Here is a 23468-nt window from a genome sequence, read left to right on the forward strand (position 1 = left end):
CGAAAAGCAATTTTTATTCCGTTATTCACACTACAATGAGAAAATGGTGGGGGTTTTTTTTGTTGTTGTTTTTGTTTTAACCAACTTGGGGCCTGGATTCAATAAGATCGGTGTTCTGAGATCGTAAATGCTTTTCAAGTAAAAATAAAACGTAAAAACAAAACGGGCAAACAAAAAAAAAAGTACAAATTTACCCTGTCTTAGCTTGGATCGTGACTGAGAGTGTAGTACAAACTGGTCCTGTGTGTTAGAATGCTTAGTTTGTCCACTAAGCCAACTTCCAATATTAGTAATGCTCCAGATAAAGAACAACTTTTGATTGAGATTGAATGAATTTGATTGAATGCTAACACTTTTTTAAAAAAAAATTTTTGTTCATGTTTACATGCATTCAAAGGTTAAATACCCAGATGAGGACGGGTTCCCTTCTGAGTCTGGTTCCTCTTAAGGTTTCTTCCTCATACCACCTTAGGGAATTTTTCCTCACCACCATCGCCACTGGCTCGCTCAATAGGGATAAATTCACACACTTCAAATCTCTATCCTGTGTTTATATATTTCTGTAAAGCTGCTTTGAGACAATGTCCAGTGTTAAAAGCGCTATACAAATACAATTTAATTAAATGAAGATAAAATTCTAATCATCTTAGGCATAACAAGATCGTCACCTTAGACATCTGCAGTGATATTTTAGTTTAGTTTTCCCTTTAAGGCCCAAACCGTAAATTTCCAAAGCCCTTCCATCCATGTAGAGTTTGTTGGAAACAGAGGGACCCAGTGAAACGTTTTTATGCGTCTTCTGTTGCGAGTAAGCAACACTGACGATGTTAATGTGTGTCTTGAATACATATCGACACCAATATTCTTCCAACATTTTATTTCTTTCTTTTATCTTTCCTTAACATGTTATTTAGCTTTCATGACCCATTTCATATTTGTATTTTTGTCAGTTGTGTACTGTATAATTCCTCTCCAGTAATTCAGTATACTGGTTCATACTGAGATGGGAGAATTCTGCCAGTGCAATCCAAGGTTTTCAGGTCAAAGGTAAGGAGTAAAGACCATTTAATACATACCACACTTGTGACCAATTGCGATAGCATTACAAAACATCTGATAACTCAATCAGCAATGTGACCCTTGCTCAATGAACCATGAGCACTTGTGAAGGTTATGCTTGGTCTAGTTCACTATGGTTAGTTTGTTGGAAGACTGAATACATTCGGCCTAGTCTCCTTGGTTTTGCACGCGAAGAAAACAAAAGGGGCAATTACGTCTGCTATTAAATTCTAATAAGCATGCTGTGGGGTGAGAGCTGAGGATTGTGGGAATGTGTATCATGTTACGCAGGTGTATTATTCGGAGAAATGAAACTGGCTGCTTGTGGCTACTTTCTTTGTGCAATTGAAGTAAATAAATAATCTGTATATTGAAGTACCATGGAAATGGTTTTGGACCTCAATTCCACATGGACATTCTCGCTGTGGTTGCTGGGACTACGGTTGCTACTACGGCCTTGGGACTGCAATTATCACATACAGTTTTACACTCAAGTCTCCTTTAGTGAACAGTGGACTAGTTCAACAGACTTCATGTTAAAACCATAATGAACTTTCTTTTACTTTTACACTATCCGTTGTTACCCAGATGAGGACGGGTTCCCTTCTAAGTCTGGTTCCTCTCAAGGTTTCTCCCTCTTATCATCTTAGGGAGTTTTTCCTCACCACCGTTGCCACTGGCTCGCTCAATAGGGATAAATTCACACACTTCAAATCTGTATCCTGTGTTTACATGTTTCTGTAAAGCTGCTTTGTGACAATGTCCAGTGTTTGTTTGTATACAAACAAAATTGAATTGAATTGAATATTAGAAAATTGCAGTAAGCTTAATGTGTCTCCTTTATACATAAATTTTCACAAACTTCAGGGCTCTTGAATTTTGAACCTTGTTTCACACCTCAGATCCATTAGCAGAGAGACATGCAGGCCCAGGAGCTGTTGAAGCAGCTGCGTGTGCCTGAGCTGGCCGAGGTGAGGGAGTACCTCCGCAGCCTGTCCACCGGCACGCTGGTGAGCATGGGGGCCGTCGCCGCACTCACAACCTACTGGTACGCCACTCGACCAAAAGCCCTCAAACCACCTTGTGACCTGCACATGCAGTCCATCGAGGTGCCGGTGAGTCCATGTTGCAGATCTGAATCAAAGAAGCAACCTATTTGTTAAGCCAGGGTTTGGATTTGGTTTATTTTTGAATCAGGATTAATTCCCATGAATTGTGCGTTGTTGTTGTTCAGGGAGGAGAGTTTGCCCGCAGGTCAGTGATTGTGGATGCTGACAAGCTTCTGTCTTTTTATTATGATGATGCCACAACAATGTATGAGGTCTTTACCCGGGGCCTACGGGTATCAAGTAAGTGGAAAAAGATATTTTTGTTCGTTTGTTTGTTTGTTTGTTTGTTTTATGAAACTTGATGATTAATGGTTCAATTAAATAAAGAATCACTAGCTTAAATTGCAATGTTTCCTTTTGATATTGGATCCCACGGGTCATGGAATTTCTGGAATGTCATGGAAATTTAATAAAGTCTATTCCAGTCATGGAAAGTCAGGGAATTTTATCATTTTGGGGTTGAAGTCAGGGAATTTTGCTTGTAAAATGTTAAAATGTATTAGCTAAAATGTGAGATATAGATATATAATCAGCCCTTTTTTTTTTTTTTTTTTTTTTTTAAACAGCGTGCTCATTTGCTGAATGCGACACAGTGTTATGGGTTAAAAATGTGCTTAAAATGACTTACGGTACCTTGTAGATGAATTGATTTTATTTCCATTACAGAAATATATTTTGTTTTATTAGGACCATTTTGTTTATGAGGTGTAAAGGCTAGTCATGAGATAAGTACGTGTTCTTTTTAAGCAATGGAAACTAAGTTTTGCACTGAAAATATCCGTTAACCAGGAAATCGAGCTTACAGATTTAATGCGTTAAAATAGTTAGTTTTTTTTCTGCTCAGTACCCAGTCAATACATTGTACCATTCTTCACACAGTAGGTCATGGAAATTCAAGAATTTGGTCAGGGAAAGTCATGGAATTTTACATTTGACTTGGAGTGGGAACCCTGGAAAATAACCGATTCTGAAAATCATCGTCAATGAATATTTTTATCGATTAGTTGGTCTGCGTGTGGCATGGGGTACATTTACTCAACGCGTTACTTCTGTTTCATATACACGCATCAGGGTGTACAGACCAGAGTTGTGTCCCAAATGACGTACTATACACTTGAGCGCTATGTACTCGACTGTCTAGTGTATGAATTTTAAAAGGGTAGTGTCGTCTCAAATGGAACACTAGCGCTTTTTACTAACCGGAATATAAGCCGTTTCGCAGTCGATGGCATGTGACGTCAAACACACGTCATACGACGCCGCTAGCTTTAGCAGAATACCCAGAGTCAACGAAAACGTCAGCAGAATATTTAACATTTTCACAGCACATGATCTTCATCGTAATATTTAGGTTTGCTAACAAAACGCGGGCGAAACGAGGATCGGTGTAACAGATGGTCCAGAAATGGATATTAATGATTAACAGTAATAATTCACCTGTTTTAATATGGTATGGTCTCTATATTACCAACTTACAGCTCCACGTAAATGGCCGTATAAATGTTGATTTGGTGAAGATTTCTATGAGGAGATGTTTATTTATAAATATTTATAAACGTATAACAAGCAGAGGTAAAATTGTTTGTATTTTCCACCATGGGAAAGTCCTCGGGATGGAGGATTTTGTGCTTTCTGGTTTCTCCACAACATGACAAGCTGATTATTATTTTATTTTATTTTTTTCTTGTTAGTTTTAAAACAGAGAATAAAAAGAAAGCCTGGTGAGGGAACAACTGTTTATAGCTGCTATGATATACCGTTCGCAACATGACAGATAACTATAAATGGATAGAGGAGTATGATATATTGTTCTTTAATAAACAAAGCGTTTAAATATGTTTTTGGAAAGACTCTGAAACGTATTGTTGTTGGAAAAATAATAAACTATTGTTTCAGATTTTTACATCACGCTATTTTTCTTTTTCTTTAACAGGACACTCCATTGTTGTTGCTGTTGTTGCTCTTGTTTTTTTTAAACTCTTTATTCAATTATTGCAAATTCACAACAATAATTATATCATAGTTACAGTAGATTATAAGCATCCTTTACATCCACTTTGTAAATACTTTTCGCATCGCCTTATTCACACTCAAATTCTGAGGTGCCGTCTTGTAATAAGCCAACAACATGGCAGCTGCTTCCACAGTTAAAGGGGCATAATGTCAGACTTTTTAACCAGTGTCAATCAAGCACTCATTTTCTAGTACGAATTGTTCTTGAATAGTGTCTGTAAGGTTTTGAGTGTGTTTTTCTATAGAAGCAATTCATTTCCAGGTCTGAGGTGTGTAGACCTTATGTTACGAACACACATTATGGAGCTTTTTTTTTTTTTTTTTTTTTTTTTTTGGACAAATATACTGTGTGTATAATGAATTTTTTTGTTTTGAGCATAATACATACAAATTGCAATGTTAAATGTAATGCTCAGGTTACAGATGTTTGTTAATCATATTCTATCTTCTTTTTCTCTCCCGTTAGATAATGGACCTTGCTTAGGTTCCAGAAAGCCAAAGCAGCCATATGAATGGCTGTCCTATTCAGAGGTAGGACTGCTGGAGACGTCTCCATTTGTTATTGTTTAAAAAAGCTACTGTCTTGCTTGCAAGCTCTCCCTCTACAGCAGAGATTCAGTCATTCAGATTAGTTTATTTCATGTAGGGCTGTAACTATTTTGAGAATTTATACGTGTTTTTTTTTTGGGGGGGGAAGTGTTTCAATCAAATATTACTGCTTCAGAACTCTTAACTAGGCTCAACAGGTCACTATATTACAATATTATAGTACTGACATTTATCAGACCATCTGTGTTGTTGGTCAACCAAATCAGACACCCAATCTAACGTAAAGTCATGATTTCTTGAATTCCGTCCAGCCAAATTCAAAATAAAAGCCGATATCCACTGACTGTCTCTTTAACGAAAACACACTTGCTTGCCTTGTTTGTGCGAGATGAATCATTTTCAGTGTGTTGAATTGACTCCGACTTTTTCAGTTTTCAGTGTCTGGAATCAGGAAATAGACTCTGTTTGAGCTCGACTCCCAGCAAATGCAGAAATGCGACTCGTTGACTTGACACATTTATTATTATTATTATTATTATTATTATTATTATTATTATGTAAACACACACACAGTGGGGTCCAAAAGTCATTGAAAATCTGGGGTTTTTCTTCCATTGAGAATTAGAACTAAAACACAAGGTTTTAGATTTTTTTTTAAATATTAAAAAAGAAAGTAAGTAAATGATCAATATCTTGGATATTTAATATTCAAGATTCTGCACTATTTCTAGGTCCCTATTTAAATGTGAGCAAATGCCTGATGTTGACCGTGCTAGGTCAGATTTTCCTCATGCCTAATCTCTTCTATTGAAGCATGTGTTCAGATGACACGACGGATTTGATCTAAAACGGATCATAAGATTTTGCACAAACTTATGGAGTCCATGCAAGCCCGAGCGCACACTGCCATTAAAGCAAAAAAGGAGGCGTAATGAATACTAAGAAACTCTGACATTCATGTAAATGTTTCAAAGATTCTACTTTTCACTCAAGTTGGTGTCAGTAATATAATTTGTCATGAAAATCGTTGTATTAAATTAGAAAAGAATGCAAAATGGAAGCATTTTCACTGGTGCGCTCAGACTTTTGGACCACACTGTATATTAAAATGTATGTTAAGAAAATTAAAGAACAAAAGTGGGCCAAAAAGTAGTGTAACTACTTACAAGCTAAAAGCTAATCTGACCGATGATTTGTTGTTAAGACAGTTGTTAAGAAGCTTAATATTTTGCAACATTTTTTTTTTTTTTTTTTTTTTTTTTTTAAAAGCCCTCGTCCAGAGGGCTGCGTGTGTGATTATTCTGTACCAATGCTGCTGTCATTGTGGGTAATGGTTTTGTGTTATTTTTGACTTTATCCTCCTCTCAGGTTGCAGAGAGAGCCGAGAACCTGGGCTCTGTGCTGCTGCACAAAGGTCACTCCAAAACCACCGACCAGTACATCGGCATCTTTGCTCAGAACAGAGCTGAGGTGAGACGCATCTCTGGGCATCTACCTGGGCTTTGCGCTTGTTACAGTATGCTAAATATTTGTGAATGAAGTTAACAATCTAAATTTTCTTTGTGATTTTTTTTTTTTTTTTTTTTTTTTTTTTCAGTCTACTTTTTGGATTTGCCATTTCCACAATACCAAATGTCACACTTTTTTTTTTTTTTAAGTTCTTTTCTTGTTATGATACGAGTGGGTGATGCACACAAAAATATCTTGGCACTTGTAAAATCTTTTCACAATACACAATATACTGTATATTATAATATTTAGATTTTGATAACAGAGTGCCAGCGAAAACAGATAGTAGACTCAATTATATTACTATAGTTTCTATATTTATTAGTATAATATTTATTATCTATATTTATTAGTTTCTATGTTTTATATTATAGATTCTATAGTTTATTAGGTTCTATAGTTTATATTATAGTTTCTATAGTTTATATAATAGATTCAATAGTTTACATTATAGTTTCTATAGTTTATATTATAGATTCTATAGTTTATTAGGTTCTATAGTTTATATTAAAGATTCTATAGTTTTAGTTTCTATAGTTTGTTAGTGTCTGTAGTTTATATTATAGATTCTATAGTTTATATTATAGTTTCTATAGCTTATATTATAGATTCTATAGTTTATTAGGTTCTATAGTTTAGTAGTTTCTATAGTTTATATTATAGTTTCTATAGTTTATATTATAGATTCTATAGTTTATATTAGTTTCTATAGTTTATATTATAGATTCAGAAACTTGTCTTGTAAGAAAAAAAATATTTTGATACTGATATATCTATTTCTAAACCTTATGTTAAGATGATAAACTAATATCATCCAAATAAAACAGGGAATTGTAAAAACTGTCTATGCATGTCTAGTATATCACAGACTGGTAAGGAATAATAATAATAATGCTGTATATTTCTCCATAGTGGACCATCTCGGAGCTGGCTTGCTACACATACTCTCTGGTATCAGTGCCTCTGTATGACACTCTGGGGACTGAGGCCATCGATTACATCATCAAAAAGAGTGTGTCCTTTTCTCATTCTCAGTTTAACTGCAGTATACATTTTGCACAAATGTTTGTTTCTAATTGATTTTTTTTTTAATCAGACGTCAACATCACTGCAAATCACTTTGTAATCACATTTGAAATTTGTGCGTTTGAGAAACCATCCCATTTTTAAAGGAATGCTTGTATGCGTGTTTCAGCCGGCATCTCCACGGTGGTGTGTGACCTCCCGGCGAAAGTTCGTCTGCTGCTAGACTGCGTGGCTGGCAAACAACACTCGCTGAAAACCCTGATCCTGATGGAGGAGTTTGACTCGGAGCTGGTGGCTCAAGCACAGAAATGTGGCATAGACATAATTAGCCTGAAAGATGCAGAGGCGAGTTGCTGATCTTGTAGTTTATGGAGTTGACATGCATTGTTAACAGTCTTTAGGTGTTCCTTGAAGGTTTTGAGGGAATTTGCAGAGTGAAGGAAGCTGGGTAATCTAGTTTATGTGACTGTAAATGCCAAAAAACATAACCCAGCCTTAATGCCTGTGCTCTGTAGCATGATAATCTCACAAGCTACACCTTTTGCGTTGATTGAATGTAGCAGACTGTCTATCAGTCAGTAAATGTGGACAAGACCTGCTAGGTTTATTAGAAAGCGCCCATTTCATTGAAAAAAGACGGACCATGTTACTTTTTTCGGTAAATATGCAATGACCTTTTTATTAACCTGTCACTAACTTTTTCAAACAAAGCTCTTGAATTGTTTTTTTTGTTTGGTGGTTGTTGTTTTTTTTTTTTAAATCCAGTGATTGTGTCTTGCTCTTAAACCTGAGTTGCAGTTCTCAAAAGTCCAGTGCACATAAGTGCTTATACACACAAGTTCAAAAGCCAGTCAGATTGAAACCTTTTAAGATTCTGAAGCTGGTGGCCAGAAAAGTGTACAAAAGATGCCGATTAAAGTAGTGTATCGTTTTACACCAAATCCAACTGATGCATTGCAACCGAAGCAGAATCTGAAACATTTCTACTGGAATATCAGTCACCACTAGTACTGGCATAGTGTTATATATGTACATGTGCATTATGAAGTCAGTGTTTGTGAATGCAGATGTTTTGATATGAGTGTGTAGCTTCTGGAGAAAGCTGCACTGTTCTTCCTCTCTCTAATTTTGCACTCATGCATGTGATCGCGTAAGTGGCTCTTAGTAGAGCTGTGGCTTTCTGTCTCTTCAGAGCCTCTGTTTGCGTTTTATCTGAACCCCGGTTGAAGTCTGTCACTTTTGCTGGTTTCCTTCCTTTCTTACATACAGATATACACATCAAACTCCTCACATCTCTTAGTTACTGTAAATGTTAATGACTGCTTGTCTTGTTTTTCCAGGCTCTTGGAAAAGCCCATCGGCAGCAGCCTATAGTGAGTCTCATCATCTGCTCGTTTTTTTTCTGATACCCATTGTTTTCTGCTTTTCAAATGCACATGGCCTGATGGCTAATTATTTCCTTTTTTCCCCGCTTTACAGCCTCCTAAGTCTGATGACCTGGCTGTTATTTGCTTTACTAGTGGAACCACAGGTATGTGCACATAGATCTGTGTTTGCTTTCCAGGGAGGTGTGTGTTTTATAGATTTGCTAATATTTGAGTCTGTGTACACATTTGGATCATTTTACTCTGCTCTGAGGATGTTCTCTCTCGCTCTCTCTCTCACTGTCTCTCAGGAAACCCAAAAGGGGCAATGCTCACCCACAGAAACATCCTGTCCAACATTTCTGCGTTTACCATGATAACGGCGGTAAATGCAGAAACGACGTAGCCTCACACTCCTTACATATGGATTTCACATTCTTATAGCACACATTTAATACATTTCCATTTATTATTTTGTTCAAGTCTTTTTCTTTAAAAAAAAAAAATGCTATAGTAAGAACAGTGTGTGCCACAACTTGGTTGTAATTTAAATCACAGGTTTATGTAAATAAAAGGATAATATTGTATTCAGAACAGAGGGCTTCTCAGTGACTAGCTGGTTTTTCGTCTTAAGAGAGGGAAAAAAAAGTTGCTGATGAGGGAACCTATGAGGGCCAGAAGTATGTGAACACCTGACCATCACATCCATATGTGGTTCTTCCCCAAACTGTAGCCACAAAGTTGGACGCACACAATTGTCTAGAATGTATTTCTATGCTGTAGTGTTACAGTTTCCCTTCACTGGAACTAAAAGGCCTAAACCTGTTCCCGCATGACAAAGCCATGTGACAAGGTTTGCCAAAGTTGGAGTGGAAGAAATCGAGTGTCCTGCACAGAGCCCTGACCCCAACCCCACTGAACACCTTTGGAATGAACTAGAACACAGACTGCACCCCAGACCTGTTCAACCAACACCAGTGCCTGATTTCACTAATGCTCTTGTAGATGAATGAGCACAAATCCCCACAGCCACGTGCCAAAACCCAGTGGAAAGACTTCCCGGAAGAGTGGAGGTTATTATAAGAGCAAAGGGGGAATACATCTGGAATGAGATGTTCAACAAGCACGGAGTGGTGTGATGGTCAGGTGTCCACAAACTTTTGGACACATATTTTACTATTAGAGCACTCCCTTTTGTGTTTTAAACTACCATCACCAAACTAAGTATAACAGATTTATGCAGACACTGATTATTCTCTACAAATTTCTATGTTTAAATCTATTTTTAAGCACATGGCCTTAAACTCTAATGCGAAATAATTTCTGCAGTTTGATTTTAATGAAAAAAAACAAAACAAAAAAACACTGTGCCTGGACAATATAATTGCCCTTTGGGTTTTTTTTTTTGTTTGTGTGTGAGTGTTAAGAGTACAAACTCGCTTTAAAAAGCTATAATGAATATGATTGTGTGTTTGTTGTGCAACAATGCATGGCCAAGGTTTTATCTTCTCTTATCATGTCTCATACTGTTTTCCCTCTTTTTTTCATTTCTTTCAGACCAGCTGTCCTTTGAGTCCCAGCGACTCGCACATCTCTTACCTGCCTCTTGCACACATGTTTGAGCGAGTAGTCCAGGTATGGACTAGAATGCTTCTGTGAATGTGTAGCCCTTGTAATAACATTTTTGGTAACCTGTCTCGATGTGCTGTAATCATTTGCATGGTTTTCTTGTGTGTTTTGTGTCTCTCAGGGTGTGATGCTGGTTCACGGCAGTCGCATCGGCTATTTCACGGGAGATATCCGCTGTCTCGTGAATGACCTAATGGCCCTGCAGCCCTCTGTCTTTCCGGTTGTGCCACGTCTGCTCAACCGAATGCTCGATAAGGTTAGCGAGAAATGAGTATCGTAAATGCTTTCCGTATGAGGATCTCGCAGCAGTATGCCTAACCACACCTCTTAATAATGTATTCATTATTACTAACGATAAACCTTTTATAAGGTGTGCATCATGCTTACCTAATATGGGTCAATTAATAGTGTTTGACTATTTACAGTACCCTCCAAAACTATTGAAACAGCACGGCCAATTCACTTGTTTTTGCTGTAGACTGAAGACATTTGGGTTTGAGATCAAAAGATGAATACGAGAAGAGCGTTAGAATTTCAGCTTTTATTTCCTGGTGTTTACATGTATCAAAGAAGATTGGGACATGTGACTGTCAGAATGTGCTTGGTACCCAGGGGTGACCTGTTAGGTTGATTTGTTTAAACAATAAATAGCTCTTAACATCTACTTTTGGTTTAAGCCTTCAGTTTCACCTGTGAGTACTGCATTTGTTGTTAAAAAGGATAAACCAACATGAAGACCAGAGAGCTGTCTATGGGAGAAAAGCAAACCATTTTGAAGCTGAGAAAAGAGGGAAAATCAATCAGAGGCATTGCTTAAACATTGGGCATAGCCAGTACAGCAATTTGAAATGTCCTGAAAAAGAAAAGGACCACTGGTGTACTGAGCACCAGACATCGAATGGGTCGGCCAAGGAAAGCAATATTCCAATGAATTGGCCTTGCTGTTCCAGTAGTTTCAGAGGGGATTGTATACCACAGCGGTGTTGAATTGTCAAATCAAATTGTTCAGAAGGTGTTGCAACATACGTGGTAACTAACTTGTTTCACAGACGTTCCACAAGATTAAATGTGTAACTATAAATAGACTGAAAGTATGATGTGTTTTTTAATTAATAAAAAATATTAATAAAAAAATCAATAAAAAACTGTAATTGTTCGCAAATTGCTGCGGTATTAAAGGAATAAAACTCCTCTGAATGTGCCGTTATAGGAAAAGTAAAAAACTTAGTCTTAGTAACAGTAACTCTGCTTTACACTAGGCCTCATCACACCACCTCACCATGATTATTTTCTTATAATAGCACACACCCTGTTGTGATTTATTCCTTGCATCAGAGTATATAGGAATGATTACATTATGTGTGTTTCAGATCTTTGCGCAGGCCAACTCTCCTCTGAAGAAGTGGATCTTAGGATATGCCTTCCGGAGGAAAGAGGCTGAGATGATGAGTGGCATTATGAGGAGAAACAGTCTGTGGGACAAAATCATTTTTAAGAAAGTCCAGGTATTAACTTCTGCCTCATTCAATTTGGGGAGATCTAGCCCCGTGTTTCAGTACTGCTTTTTAGTATTACTCTTCTTAACCTTTCACTATTTGGGATGTACTGAGCCCAGCTCTGGATCTGCTGCCACGAATTGGATCCCGATTTAGCTTGCTGCAGTTTCATTTTGAATATAATGAGTCTTTATTGATCACATATACATTACAGCACAGTGAAATTCTTTTCTCTTCGCATATCCTAGCATGTTAGGAAGTTGGGGTCAGAGCACAGTGTACAGCCATGATCCAGTGCCCCGGAGCAGAGAGCGTTAAGGGCCTTGCTCAAGGGCCCAACAGAGGCAGCTTGGCAGTGCTGGGGCTTGAACCCCTGACCTTCTGATCAGTAACCCAGAGCCTTAGTCACCATTGCCCCACCACTGCCCCTCATATAAAATGACCAAGCTGCATAGTGAGATGTAGTACACTATAAACATGGCTCTGGCTGCACACAGTACACCTTCCATGCATTTTTGGTGTCCTGGAAATATTCCTGTTCACAAGCCATGCACTGCACACTGTATTTAGATGGAGTTTGGTATGCGTAGTGTGTCAGAGGTGTGGTGATGCTGAAGGTTGCTATTTCTGCTGCCCCCTGCAGGACAGTCTTGGAGGCAGAGTGCGCTTGATGCTGACTGGTGCTGCTCCTGTCTCTGCTCCTGTGCTGACTTACCTGCGTGCAGCTGTGGGATGCCAGGTCTGAAAAATGAACACGCATGCACAGATATGCCTATTAATTACTATAATTGAAACAGTTTCATACATGGTCACACCATTTAAATACCCTTTAAGCAATTCTGAAGTCTTATTTTCATCCCTGCTTTATGTGAAGATGAATTTCAGTTCATTAAAAATCTTATTAGAACAATGAATATTACTACTTCAGTGGATAATCTCGCCTGAACAATGTAGATTTGTTCATAAGAACTGCTGCTAAAATCATAAAGATTACGTCCTGTGCACATCCCAGGACTCTTATTAACAGTGCGTTCATACTGACAGGGTCGGGAGGGTTACTTTAAAAATGTATTCCGTTACAGTTACAAATGACTTCATCAGTAACGTAATCCAAGTATCACAATATGAAAGTAATATAATCTGTTTATTTTTGGATTGTTTCGACGTCACGTATGTAAATAAAGTCAAGAGAAAAGCAATATGATCGAAAATTCAATGTTTGGATTTGTTTTAAATAAATAAATAAAAGGTCCCTGTCCCTGATGCAGGTAACATAACATCACAAAAGCATTTCATAGAACAGTTTGTGTTCATTTCTGCCAAATCGCACCAGGAGGTTGCGCATGTGAGCCACAACTGGCAAGAGAGAACCAGAACTATAATCAAGCAGCTGTCTATATGATGTCAAAAGATTAATTTATTATGAAAATTTATTATGTAATCCTTATACTATTCTCTTTTTTTTTAATTATTTTTTTTACTAAATGTGCCGGTAATCTGATTACTTTGTTTTTTGAGGTCACTGTTACGGATTACGGTTGCCAGTTTTTTGTATCCTGATTTACGTAACGCTGTTACATGTATTCCGTTACACCCAAAGCCTGCATCCTGAACATCACTTTCAAACCACTTGGTACTATTTGAATGTGTAGTGTACATTTGCAGAACAGTAATGAGTTATACTCTGACTATCCAGTGTCGTTGCCACGGTCACCTCACTGGAGTGCTCATTAGGGATCTATATCAACATCTGGATTTCTATAAAGCTGCTTTGTGATTGTTGTTAAAAGCATTATAGTAATTAAACTGAGTTTGAACTGAACGTTAGACCTCAGCTGCGCAAAATATGTAACGATGAAAGCGTTTGTCTTTCTTTAACGAATTAATTTCGGTGTCCAGCTTGCGACTTTGAGTTTAACCCTGTTTTCGTCTCCGTTCAGTTTTATGAAGGCTACGGCCAGACCGAGTGCACAGCTGGCTGCACAGTCACGTTACCGGGAGACTGGTCGGCAGGTAAGACACGCTCCCACACAATAATTTATGCGTTCGGATTTCTTCTATATCTGGCTCACGTTACTTCTGTTTTATTGACTCATAGGTCATGTTGGACCTCCTCTGCCTTGTAACATTTTGAAACTGGTGGATGTTGCCGAGATGAATTATCTGGCTGTGAATGGAGAAGGAGAGGTGTGTGATTGGGTGCTGCTTCTTATACAGATTGTTTTTTTGTTTCCACAATTGAGCATTGTGTGTGGGTGCTAGGTGTGTGTGAAGGGGCCCAATGTGTTTATGGGATATCTGAAAGACCCAGAGAAGACCAAGGAGGCCATCGACCAGGACGGCTGGCTCCACACGGGAGACATCGGCAGGTGGCTACCGGTGGGTTTTAAAAGCTTTAGTTGTGCTGTCAGTTTTATCTCTGTACCAATGCTATTGAGGAGCAGCAGCTAAACACAGAGTCAGAATACTCTAGAACAGGAACCCAACAGTGACTACGTTTACATGGACAGCAGTAATCTAATTATTGACCTTACTCTGAGTAAGACAATATTCTGATTAAGGTGTTTACATGAGTCGCTTTTAGAATACTCCTCTCATGTACCCGTTTTACGTGTTCTAGAACATAGTTCAATTAACAGCACACGTCATTACGTCACCACTCCATGCCGTCCGACGTCCCTCCAGAATTTCACGTATCAACATACAGTCCGTCTTCGTTATGGTACCGTATACAGTTTTGGGTGTTTTTATTAAATTTTTAACGGACGATTCAAGTGCGATTAATTATTTGTCATGCTGTACGTGCAAATAGACGACTGCTTGAAGCCGTGGGCTGCGTCCCAAACCGCGTACTTACCGTCTATATAGTAGCCGAGATACATGTATTTCTCGTACTACAGTCCTATAGTAGGTAAGTACGCGGTTTGGGACGCAGCGGTGCTCTCTTGTTTGTCGTTAAACGGTTGAGCACTGCCGTGTGTGTACGTGTCCTGTCGCAAAATGCGGTGAAAACTCCCACACGACGTTAATAATGTGATTAAGGTGTGTACATGTCTGTAACGCACGTCGATAATGCGACTAAAACTGGAATACTCCATGTCTTAATTCGATTTGTGTTTACTTCGAGTATGACCTTAATCGGATTAAGGGAATTAAAAGTCGCTGTTTACATGGTAGTTTCTTAATCAGAGTATCGTCTTAATCGGGTTAAGTGTGGATTATTGTTGTCCACGTAAACGCACTGATTGTCCTGACTAATCTTATAACAGACTTGTGGTAATAAAGTAATTCAAATGTTTATGACGATTGAAAAAATCGGGTAACTCCAGTTAACTGAAAGAAAGGGTTGGGTTTTTCCAACCATTATAAGAATTAACGCGTAATTAGTTACATTCATGGGACACAATTCAGTGCAAACTGCATAAACCAGTTCTGGTGAACTTCCGGCCATGTGCATTTTTCAGAAACCTTTTGAGGAGCTAAAGAGTTTTTGTTGCATTTACACCACACTGGAGGAACCATACTGTTTTTTGTAAAATAACAATTAATTTCAGACATTGTGGATTTTCCTCTGTATCTAAAAGACACCTGTATGATGCAATAAGCCTATATGACGTAGCTGACTTTACTCTCTTATTTCCAATTTTTGTGTGTCCCATTATCTTCTGACAGAATGGCACTCTGAAAATTGTGGACCGTAAGAAGCACATCTTTAAGCTGGCCCAAGGAGAGTACATTGCCCCGGAGAAGATCGAGAACATTTACATCCGGAGCGAACCTGTGGCTCAGGCTTTTGTCCATGGAGACAGCCTACAGGTGAGACAGGACGTCTTTCTTCTCCGTTTGCGTCTCTGTGAGCACTATGGCCGTGCAGCAACTTCAGAGATAATATAACCTGCATCTCGATATGTGAAATAAGACGGTTTATAGATGTATTGCATTATATATAATGCGATACATGAAATGGTCCCAGTACTTCTTATCTGGTGGTGAGAGAATGAGCGAGAAACACACAAGGTGCAAGCTGAAACTAACTTGATAAAATTTAAGTACCTATATAAAATTGAGTGTTTTTGAATTGTACCTCTTCTTCAGGCCTGCCTGGTGGCAATCATTGTGCCTGACCCAGACTTCCTGCTTGGCTGGGCCAATAAAAGAGGATTTCACGGCTCGTATGAGGAACTCTGCAGCAGCAAGGTAATGAGATGTGACAAGTCATATAGATTTCCTAGGATACTACTTTCAGCTAGAAATAAAGAAATACTCCAGGTTTTGTTTGTTTATTTATTTAATCTCAGCCTATATCTGCATTTGATTGAACAAGGATTTCTTGACTTGTGAAAAGAAGAAAACCAGTTTATTCTGAACATATTTCTAACGGAAGTCTAAAGCCAGTTGTTGAGTTCCCTTGATCTGTATCTTTTACACAACAATACCGGGTGTTATTAAAAGACTGACGCATGAGAAGGTTGCTACAAAAGCTATTTACAACATTGGAGCAATACAGTTAAAAATGAAAAAAGTTACTTACACTTTCTTAAAATTCAGAAAGAAAACCTTCTACAGATCTGATGCTTCATTTGCAAAGCCTTTTGACTGTTCAAGTGTTTCCCCAAATATTTATTAATGTCTTACTACACTTGCCCTTAGACGTCTACTATAAGTGGATTTTGAGAAAACGAGGTATGGGGAGATTCTATTGAAAAAAAGATGAGATATTTCTTTAAAACTTGCCACTGTGAGTATAGTATTTTCATTGATTTTAATTTTTTAATTTTTTTTTTTAAGTCTAGAGTTGGCCTGAGTTTGTTGCTACGTCCCAATTCGCCATCCTAAATTTTATCCGAGATTAGAATAAATGTGTCCCAAATCGTAGTATGTCGAAATGAATATCCCAAAGGTACTCGGATGGCCTAGTACTTCTGATAGATTTTCGAAGTATGGATCCGTGGACACTTTTTTTCCTTGCACAAGGTAGGAGGAGTTTTGTGATTGTAAACCTGCCGAGGTGTTCTCAGTAATTAAGTGTAAGAACTTAAATGTTACACACTTACCAAAGTTTTTATATTAATTATAGTAGTTATATAGTGACTGTGTGTAACTAGGCAACAGTGTTGTCTTATGTTACATGATGTGGTAGTATGTCTCAGTAGAGTAGTTGCATATCCTTTTGCTACACACTCAAACGTATGTACTTTTTCTTCACAAACTTACTTACAGGAAGTGAAAAATGCCATATTGGAGGATATTGTTAAATTGGGCAAAGAAAGTGGACTGAAGTCTTTCGAACAGGTGAGTTTTATTGTAACCAAGTATAGATAAGGGTTTAAATCATACTTCATGTGATGTCACTGCTTGTTAAGGATTAGGACCAATGACATGGTAGGTATTTCTGATATCCGATTACATCATCCTATCTCCAAGCCTTACACTTCTCCTAAACTGCTCTCCAGGGTGATATTAATGATCTTAATCTGCTCCTGTGTGTTGTAGGTGAAGGATATCGCTCTGCACACAGAGATGTTCTCGGTCCAGAACGGCCTCCTGACTCCAACACTTAAAGCCAAGCGTGCTGAACTCAGGAACCATTTCAGGCAACAGATCGATCAGCTCTACTCCAAGATCCACGTGTGAAAACGATTCCAAAACAGATGTGTAGGAATGCCGACATACAATGCTAACTGTCCCCTCCTTACCCCCCTCCTTACACCCCCCCCCCTTCCCGCCAATAGTTTTACTTGTACAGTAATTAGCTACATAGTGAACTTTGGGTGAAGTGTTCCTTTAAAAAAGTTATCTTCCACACGGAACTGTGCCTTATCCACACAAAACATCTGCTGCCTTTCATATATGCATCGGAATGAAGAGCACATCTCACTTTTTACCCTTCAGGATTTTAAACCTCAGGGCTGACATTTCAGACGCCCTCTATATGCTGTAATAGATCCAGAGCGGGAAGCTTTTAATACATGCTGATGGCAGTTTAAATAAGAAACCTGGCGTGACCTGGGGGTGGGCGGGTGACGGCGGGGGGTAGCTTTACCTGTTTCAAAATAGTTGCCAAAGAAGCTGCTTGAGTGCTAGACTGTGCCAGTACAAAGACTTACCTCCTGGCCTATAGAGGTTCAGTCTGATTTCAGAGACCGATTTCTGCTTAGCTGAGACGGATAACAGAATACAGGATAAATAGGTTTTTGGGCTCTGATGCAAAAACCTATAAGATGGACCTACCTGACTTTTATTTTATTTTTTTAGGTAGTGCAACTCACATATTCGAGAAACCCAGTCACGATGGCATCTTATAGCTACACATTAAATACAGCCAAGGTCCGTAATTTATAATTGCGAAAACATACAACTTACGATTACTTTAATTTTTTTAATAGTTGTGCTGCCATAGGCTTTAGCATCGCCTGTACCAACCTAAAATAAATACTTTTTATTCAGCACTTTGCTTAGTACACTTTGGCAGTGTGACTCTTAATTTGTATGTACATTTTTATTACGCTATTGTGTAATCTAGTACGATGAACGTTGAGAAAAGTAGACATTTCACATATTTACCTTCTTAAAAGAATACTCCTGTGTTTTTCTCACTTTTTATTTTATTTTATTTTATTTTTTTAACCACACCTATCTGTATCTACTGCACCTGTAGCACATATGCGATCATCACAGATGAGAACTTCGACAGATTTCCCAGTACAGCTAAGAATATAACAGAAAACCTCTTTAATGATTTGTAATGGAAGTCTAAGGGCAGTTGTTGAATTCCATCAATAAATGTATAAAATGTGCCACTACGTAACGTGATTTACTCTGAGAAGTAGTACTTTCTCTGCAAGGACAACGTTTATGGATATAGAGCTTAATTTAGAGACTGATTGATTCAACTCAGATTCATGAACATGTTCAACTGCCCTTAGAATTTAAATTACATGAGAGGTTTGAGTAAACTTTACGTTTGTTCTTTTCTCAGTACAGGTGAAATTCAAATGGAAATTCTTGCCACTACATATGCTGTAGACAGAGATTAGGTTGAAAAGCTCTTGAGTATTCCTTTAATTCAAGCAGAAACAGGATCGTTCCAGACTGTAAAGGAGGAGGTACTCTGCACTTGACTGTATAGTGTCCCATTCGTTCGCTCAGGCCGGCTGCTAAGGTGGTGAAGCCATTAAGCTTTCTTCTATATATTTAAAGTATGTATCTACATAGCCATGTGATCATGCAATATTTATATAAAGTGTGTGGTGATATGTTCTTTGCTGCTTGATTTCAAGAAGCATGCATTCCCTAGGCCATAGCAAAACATCCCTAATATATTCCCATCGATATTGACTATTTATATGGTTTTATTTGTGTTGTTGTTGTTATTATTATTATTATTATTATTATTATTATTACCATTATTATTATTATTATTAACAAAAACATGTCGATATTGATTTTTTTTTTTTTTTTTTGGTGTTTTATATGTGCCTGATATGAAATTAATCAAATTGCATTGAAATCATCTATTTCTAGGTTTCCTTGTAGTTTTAAACTTGTTTGCCTGGTTTGATTGATTTATTGGAATGTATGTAGTGATAAAGCTATTGTACCTGACCTGTACAGTAATGCCTTCCAACAGCTTTATCTGTAAATCAGACATCAAAAATCCTTTGTGCTCATGTTCTTGGACTATAAAGAGTTTTGTTAAAAGCCTGAGCTTGTTAACTGAGCAACAATTGTGTGGGAATTGTGTGTGGGAATACATTTCACAATGTCCACATGAACATGAATATTGCTTTGTCATGTATATTAATGCAAGCCATTAATGATGTGTGTATGTTTAGTTGTGTGAAATATGGACACCGTTGCATTTTGAATGTGAATAACTGTGGTAAAGTCTCACTGACTGACGGTAAAATTAAACAAAGATAATCAAAGAAGAAGAGGTTTGATTTGTGAATCAATCTACATAGTTAATAGTAAAATGTCCTTGTGACAGTGACCTATACAGTACTGTAAATCCTGAAGAGATGTAAGCGCCATGTAGAACAGTAGTATTAACACAGGGCGGCTGTGGCTCAGGTGGTAGAGCGGGTTGTCCACTAATCGTAGGGTTGGTGGTTCCTTGCGACCTTGGGCAAGACGCTGAATCCCAAGTTGCTCCCGATGGCAAGTTAGCACCTTGCATGGCAGCTCTGCTACCATTGGTCTCCGAGTGTGTGTGAATGGGTGAATGAGAGACAGCGCTTTGGAACCATTAAAGTTAAAATGTGCTTCATAAATGGTAAACGGTCTGCACTTAAGACAGGATTGTATGGCCGTCTACTCCCTTAATAGAGTAACTCCCTAATTAACAGTTAATTTCACTGGAAAATCTGAGATAGTTTTGAACATGGTAAGCATTACTGCAACATAACTCCTGCCCAAGAGCCTATAACATTCCAGTATGCAAATGCCAGTCATGCAAACTGCTGCTTTTCCTTCTGTTATTATGTACTCCAGTGTATCTGGTTGTTAAACTGGATTTCTTTAAGTTGATCCTTATCACCATTTTCCCTGAGGAATGCTGCAGTTTACCTAGTTAAAGGAGTCAGGGATTGTACTTTGTTTTATTGTGCTTTGGTATCATGGTGGTGGTGTCACATCACAGCTTCAGGGTCCCTGGATCAATCCTGAGTCAGGTTATTGGAGTTTCACATGTTCTCCCTGTCTTTGATTCTGGGTTGTTTGGGTTCCTCCTACCTCCTGAAAACAGCAGGGGGATTGGCTACGATAAATTGCCCAAGGTGTTGATGTGTATTTACATTGTGCCCTGTAATGGACTGGTGTCCTATCCGGGGTATATTACCGCCTTGTTTCAAGTCTATATTCCTGGGATAGGCTCCGGCTGCACCCCTGACTTGATCAGGTAAGGATGAATGAATGAGTCTAAGTTTATTGATTAAGGTTGAAAGTGTAGCTGTTACTATGGTCTTTTTCTGCTGCTTTTTGTGCAATCATGTTATGCAATATGGCCCATATTTAGTAATTAAAACAAAGTATGGTCTTTATAACAAGCCTTTTTATCAAAGGCTTCTTCATCTAATCGGAAAGCTAAGTTCTTTGATGAAAGTCCTGGATGCTCTGTTCACATAACCGCCTAGTGTTTCTGATCATGGCGATGTCTTTAGGCTCAAATACATGCAACTGACAAATGGGAAGAATCCATACATATGAATATATCTCTACTGTCTACTAGTTATACATTGCTTAATGTATTTCTCCTTGGGTGCAATACATAGCTGGTAGTAGAGGGTCTGGTTAAACTAACTGCTGATTGGTTGGCTGGTACCACACACTCCACTGTGCATTGCCTCCTAACGTTACACTATTTTCCACGATGTTAGTACTGGAGTTTTAAGTAGCTACTTAGCTAAGCATGGAATTTTACTGATAGAACATCAAGTTTATCTGTACATTTTATGTTTTTGTCCTCACTATATATTTTACAACACCTCATCACTATGGAAACTAATCACTGCCTCAAAACAGGAAATGAGGAAGGATATTAGACAACACTGTGCTCTTATAAGGGTCTTAGATGTCTTCATTTCATTATTACACTTCCAACATATTAAACACAGACCGTGTTGGGCAATTAAATTGTTATGGATCTGATATTTCAGCCTGTATTGACTCAATGTGACTACCTGTACGAACCTGGCAACATTTGAAACAGTCTGAATATCATGTGATCTTTCAGGGAGGGAACAGACAAATATTCACTCATCTTCAGTAACTACTTTTACCCTGGTCAAGGGTCTGGAGCCGTGGGAGTATTGTGAGGCGTGAAAACACCCTGGATGGGATGCCAATCCATTTCAGGGCAATTGTTCACACATAGAAGCATTTTAGCCTAGCCAGCCCATGAATTTAGAGGAGGTGGAAACTGGAGAACCCAAAGGAACCCAATGCAAACACACGGAGAACATGCCCGACTCCACACAGACAGTAATCCAAGCTCAAGGTTGAACCCAGGACCCTGGAAATGTGAGGCAACACTCTGCAGGCTCAAATTTTGCCTATTACCTGAAGTCACTTAACATAGAAACAGATACTCACATATTCAATAGGAGAAAGAAAAATAAGACACCAGCCGTGAGTGAGAAGAAGCAAGGGTCCAGGTTTTATTGTTCCGTTCCACCACACGAGATCCACACTGTTGAGAGTCTCAAAAGTGATCTCACATCCGGAGCTGAAGCTCCCTTATTTATACAGTTTTCTAAACCCAAACACCAATATGTTTAGAAAAAGCTTTCCCATAATACCATTACGTACACAACTCAACATTTTTGAGAGACCTTGTACTCACGGGGTCCGCTGTTCCCATAGACCGTTATCTTGCGGCTCTAGCCGTTCCCATGGACAGTTATCTGCCGCCCTAGCCGTTCCCGTCGACCGTTCTCTTGCCGCCCTAGCACAGCTCAAATATATTATAAACGGCCCGTCTTGATTCTCTCTTAAAAATTAAGGCCTTCGTCTGTGTCACCCCTGACTTGTTTCTCGTGAGAAGAGGACTCTCCACACCTTCATGTGCATTATGGGTAAGTTTCTTTCATATTTGTTCTGTATTTCTGTTTTATAATGCTTTTTCTTTCATATTTGTTCTACATTTCTATTTTATAATGCTTGCAAGTATTTTACCCCCTTCACTGTACTCCATACCTCATAATATCCTTATAATATCCTTATAATCCTTATACTCCTTTTATTATCCTTATAATATTCTTCATTCCTTTTGTGTGTGTGTGTGTGTGTGCTTCTGTATAGGCCTCTGTGTGTGTGTGTGTCTGCATGCCTGACCTTGTCTGTGTGTGTGTATCTCTCTGTCTGCACTCCCCAGCTCCTAGATTTCTCTGTGAATAATAAATCATAATGTTAATCTTAAAGTGTGAGTCCAACTCATCAATATCACCGCCTAATACAGTTCATTCTCTTCTATGTGTCCTAGGTGCCCGTCACTTTTCCTTATCTCCTTTACTGGAAGGGCTGGATTTGGATCTGAACACTCGCTATCAGCTCGCGCATCTCACTGCTAACATCACTATGCTACTCGATGTTCTTCGCACCCCCTCTGGAAATGCGGGGTTTCACCCCCACCTCTCAGATACAGAATCCTCCCCGCGAATGTGTGTATTGACGCCTCTACACAGACAGATCCTCTGCCTGACCCTTCCTCCAGCTACCAGATTGATGATGATGTGGCCTTCTCCGACCCGGGCTCTGATTACTCTCCCCCCTTCTCACTTGCCAGTCCTGAATACTCTCCCCCGTACACCTCGGCTGGCTATCCCACATCCCCTGAACTCACCCCATTTTATCACCCGTTTTCTCCCTGCCGCTCTCCCCCGCTCTCGGATTACCTACCCACCAGCCCAGTGAATTCTCAATAAAGTCAGCCCTATAAATTCCCAATAATGTTACTTACTACTTATCCTTGGTCTCCCTCGTGTTTATTTCTTGTGTTTTTCATATACAACAACTCTGTCTCTCTCTCTCTCTCTCTCTCTCTCTCTCTCTCTACCTATCTATCTACCTATCTATCTAGAAGGTGAATGTGAGCCCTCTAGGCCAGGACAAGAAGAACAGACACTGGGAGGCCGAGGTTGTGCAAAAAATGGTGTTATTTATTCAAAGTTAGGAGTGTGAGTGCAAATGAGAGGAGTGAGATCGGGGAAGTTGCT

The 23468-nt window shown here is 38.7% G+C and overlaps 1 protein-coding gene across 2 annotated transcripts in view; it reads left to right on the plus strand.

The window, feature by feature from the left end:
• The window catches only part of acsl1b (acyl-CoA synthetase long chain family member 1b), a 29361-nt gene extending 8634 nt beyond the window's left edge, over positions 1 to 20727 (plus strand). For both annotated transcript variants that reach the window (XM_053642460.1, XM_053642461.1), the window contains exons 2-21: positions 1962 to 2174; positions 2294 to 2408; positions 4648 to 4712; positions 6099 to 6200; positions 7152 to 7251; positions 7435 to 7610; positions 8606 to 8638; positions 8745 to 8796; positions 8941 to 9014; positions 10187 to 10264; positions 10380 to 10514; positions 11629 to 11763; positions 12398 to 12493; positions 13695 to 13767; positions 13853 to 13941; positions 14017 to 14133; positions 15427 to 15570; positions 15850 to 15951; positions 16975 to 17046; positions 17248 to 20727. In XM_053642460.1, coding sequence (XP_053498435.1) covers positions 1980 to 2174; positions 2294 to 2408; positions 4648 to 4712; positions 6099 to 6200; positions 7152 to 7251; positions 7435 to 7610; positions 8606 to 8638; positions 8745 to 8796; positions 8941 to 9014; positions 10187 to 10264; positions 10380 to 10514; positions 11629 to 11763; positions 12398 to 12493; positions 13695 to 13767; positions 13853 to 13941; positions 14017 to 14133; positions 15427 to 15570; positions 15850 to 15951; positions 16975 to 17046; positions 17248 to 17388 — 2094 coding nt within the window. In that variant the 5' untranslated portion in view covers positions 1962 to 1979 and the 3' untranslated portion in view covers positions 17389 to 20727. The remainder of the gene's footprint in view (positions 1 to 1961; positions 2175 to 2293; positions 2409 to 4647; positions 4713 to 6098; positions 6201 to 7151; positions 7252 to 7434; positions 7611 to 8605; positions 8639 to 8744; positions 8797 to 8940; positions 9015 to 10186; positions 10265 to 10379; positions 10515 to 11628; positions 11764 to 12397; positions 12494 to 13694; positions 13768 to 13852; positions 13942 to 14016; positions 14134 to 15426; positions 15571 to 15849; positions 15952 to 16974; positions 17047 to 17247) is intronic.
• Positions 20728 to 23468: the final 2741 nt, after the last annotated feature.

This window comes from Ictalurus furcatus, chromosome 14 (genome assembly GCF_023375685.1).
Source record: "Ictalurus furcatus strain D&B chromosome 14, Billie_1.0, whole genome shotgun sequence".
In the NCBI taxonomy this organism is placed as follows: Eukaryota; Metazoa; Chordata; class Actinopteri; order Siluriformes; family Ictaluridae; genus Ictalurus; species Ictalurus furcatus.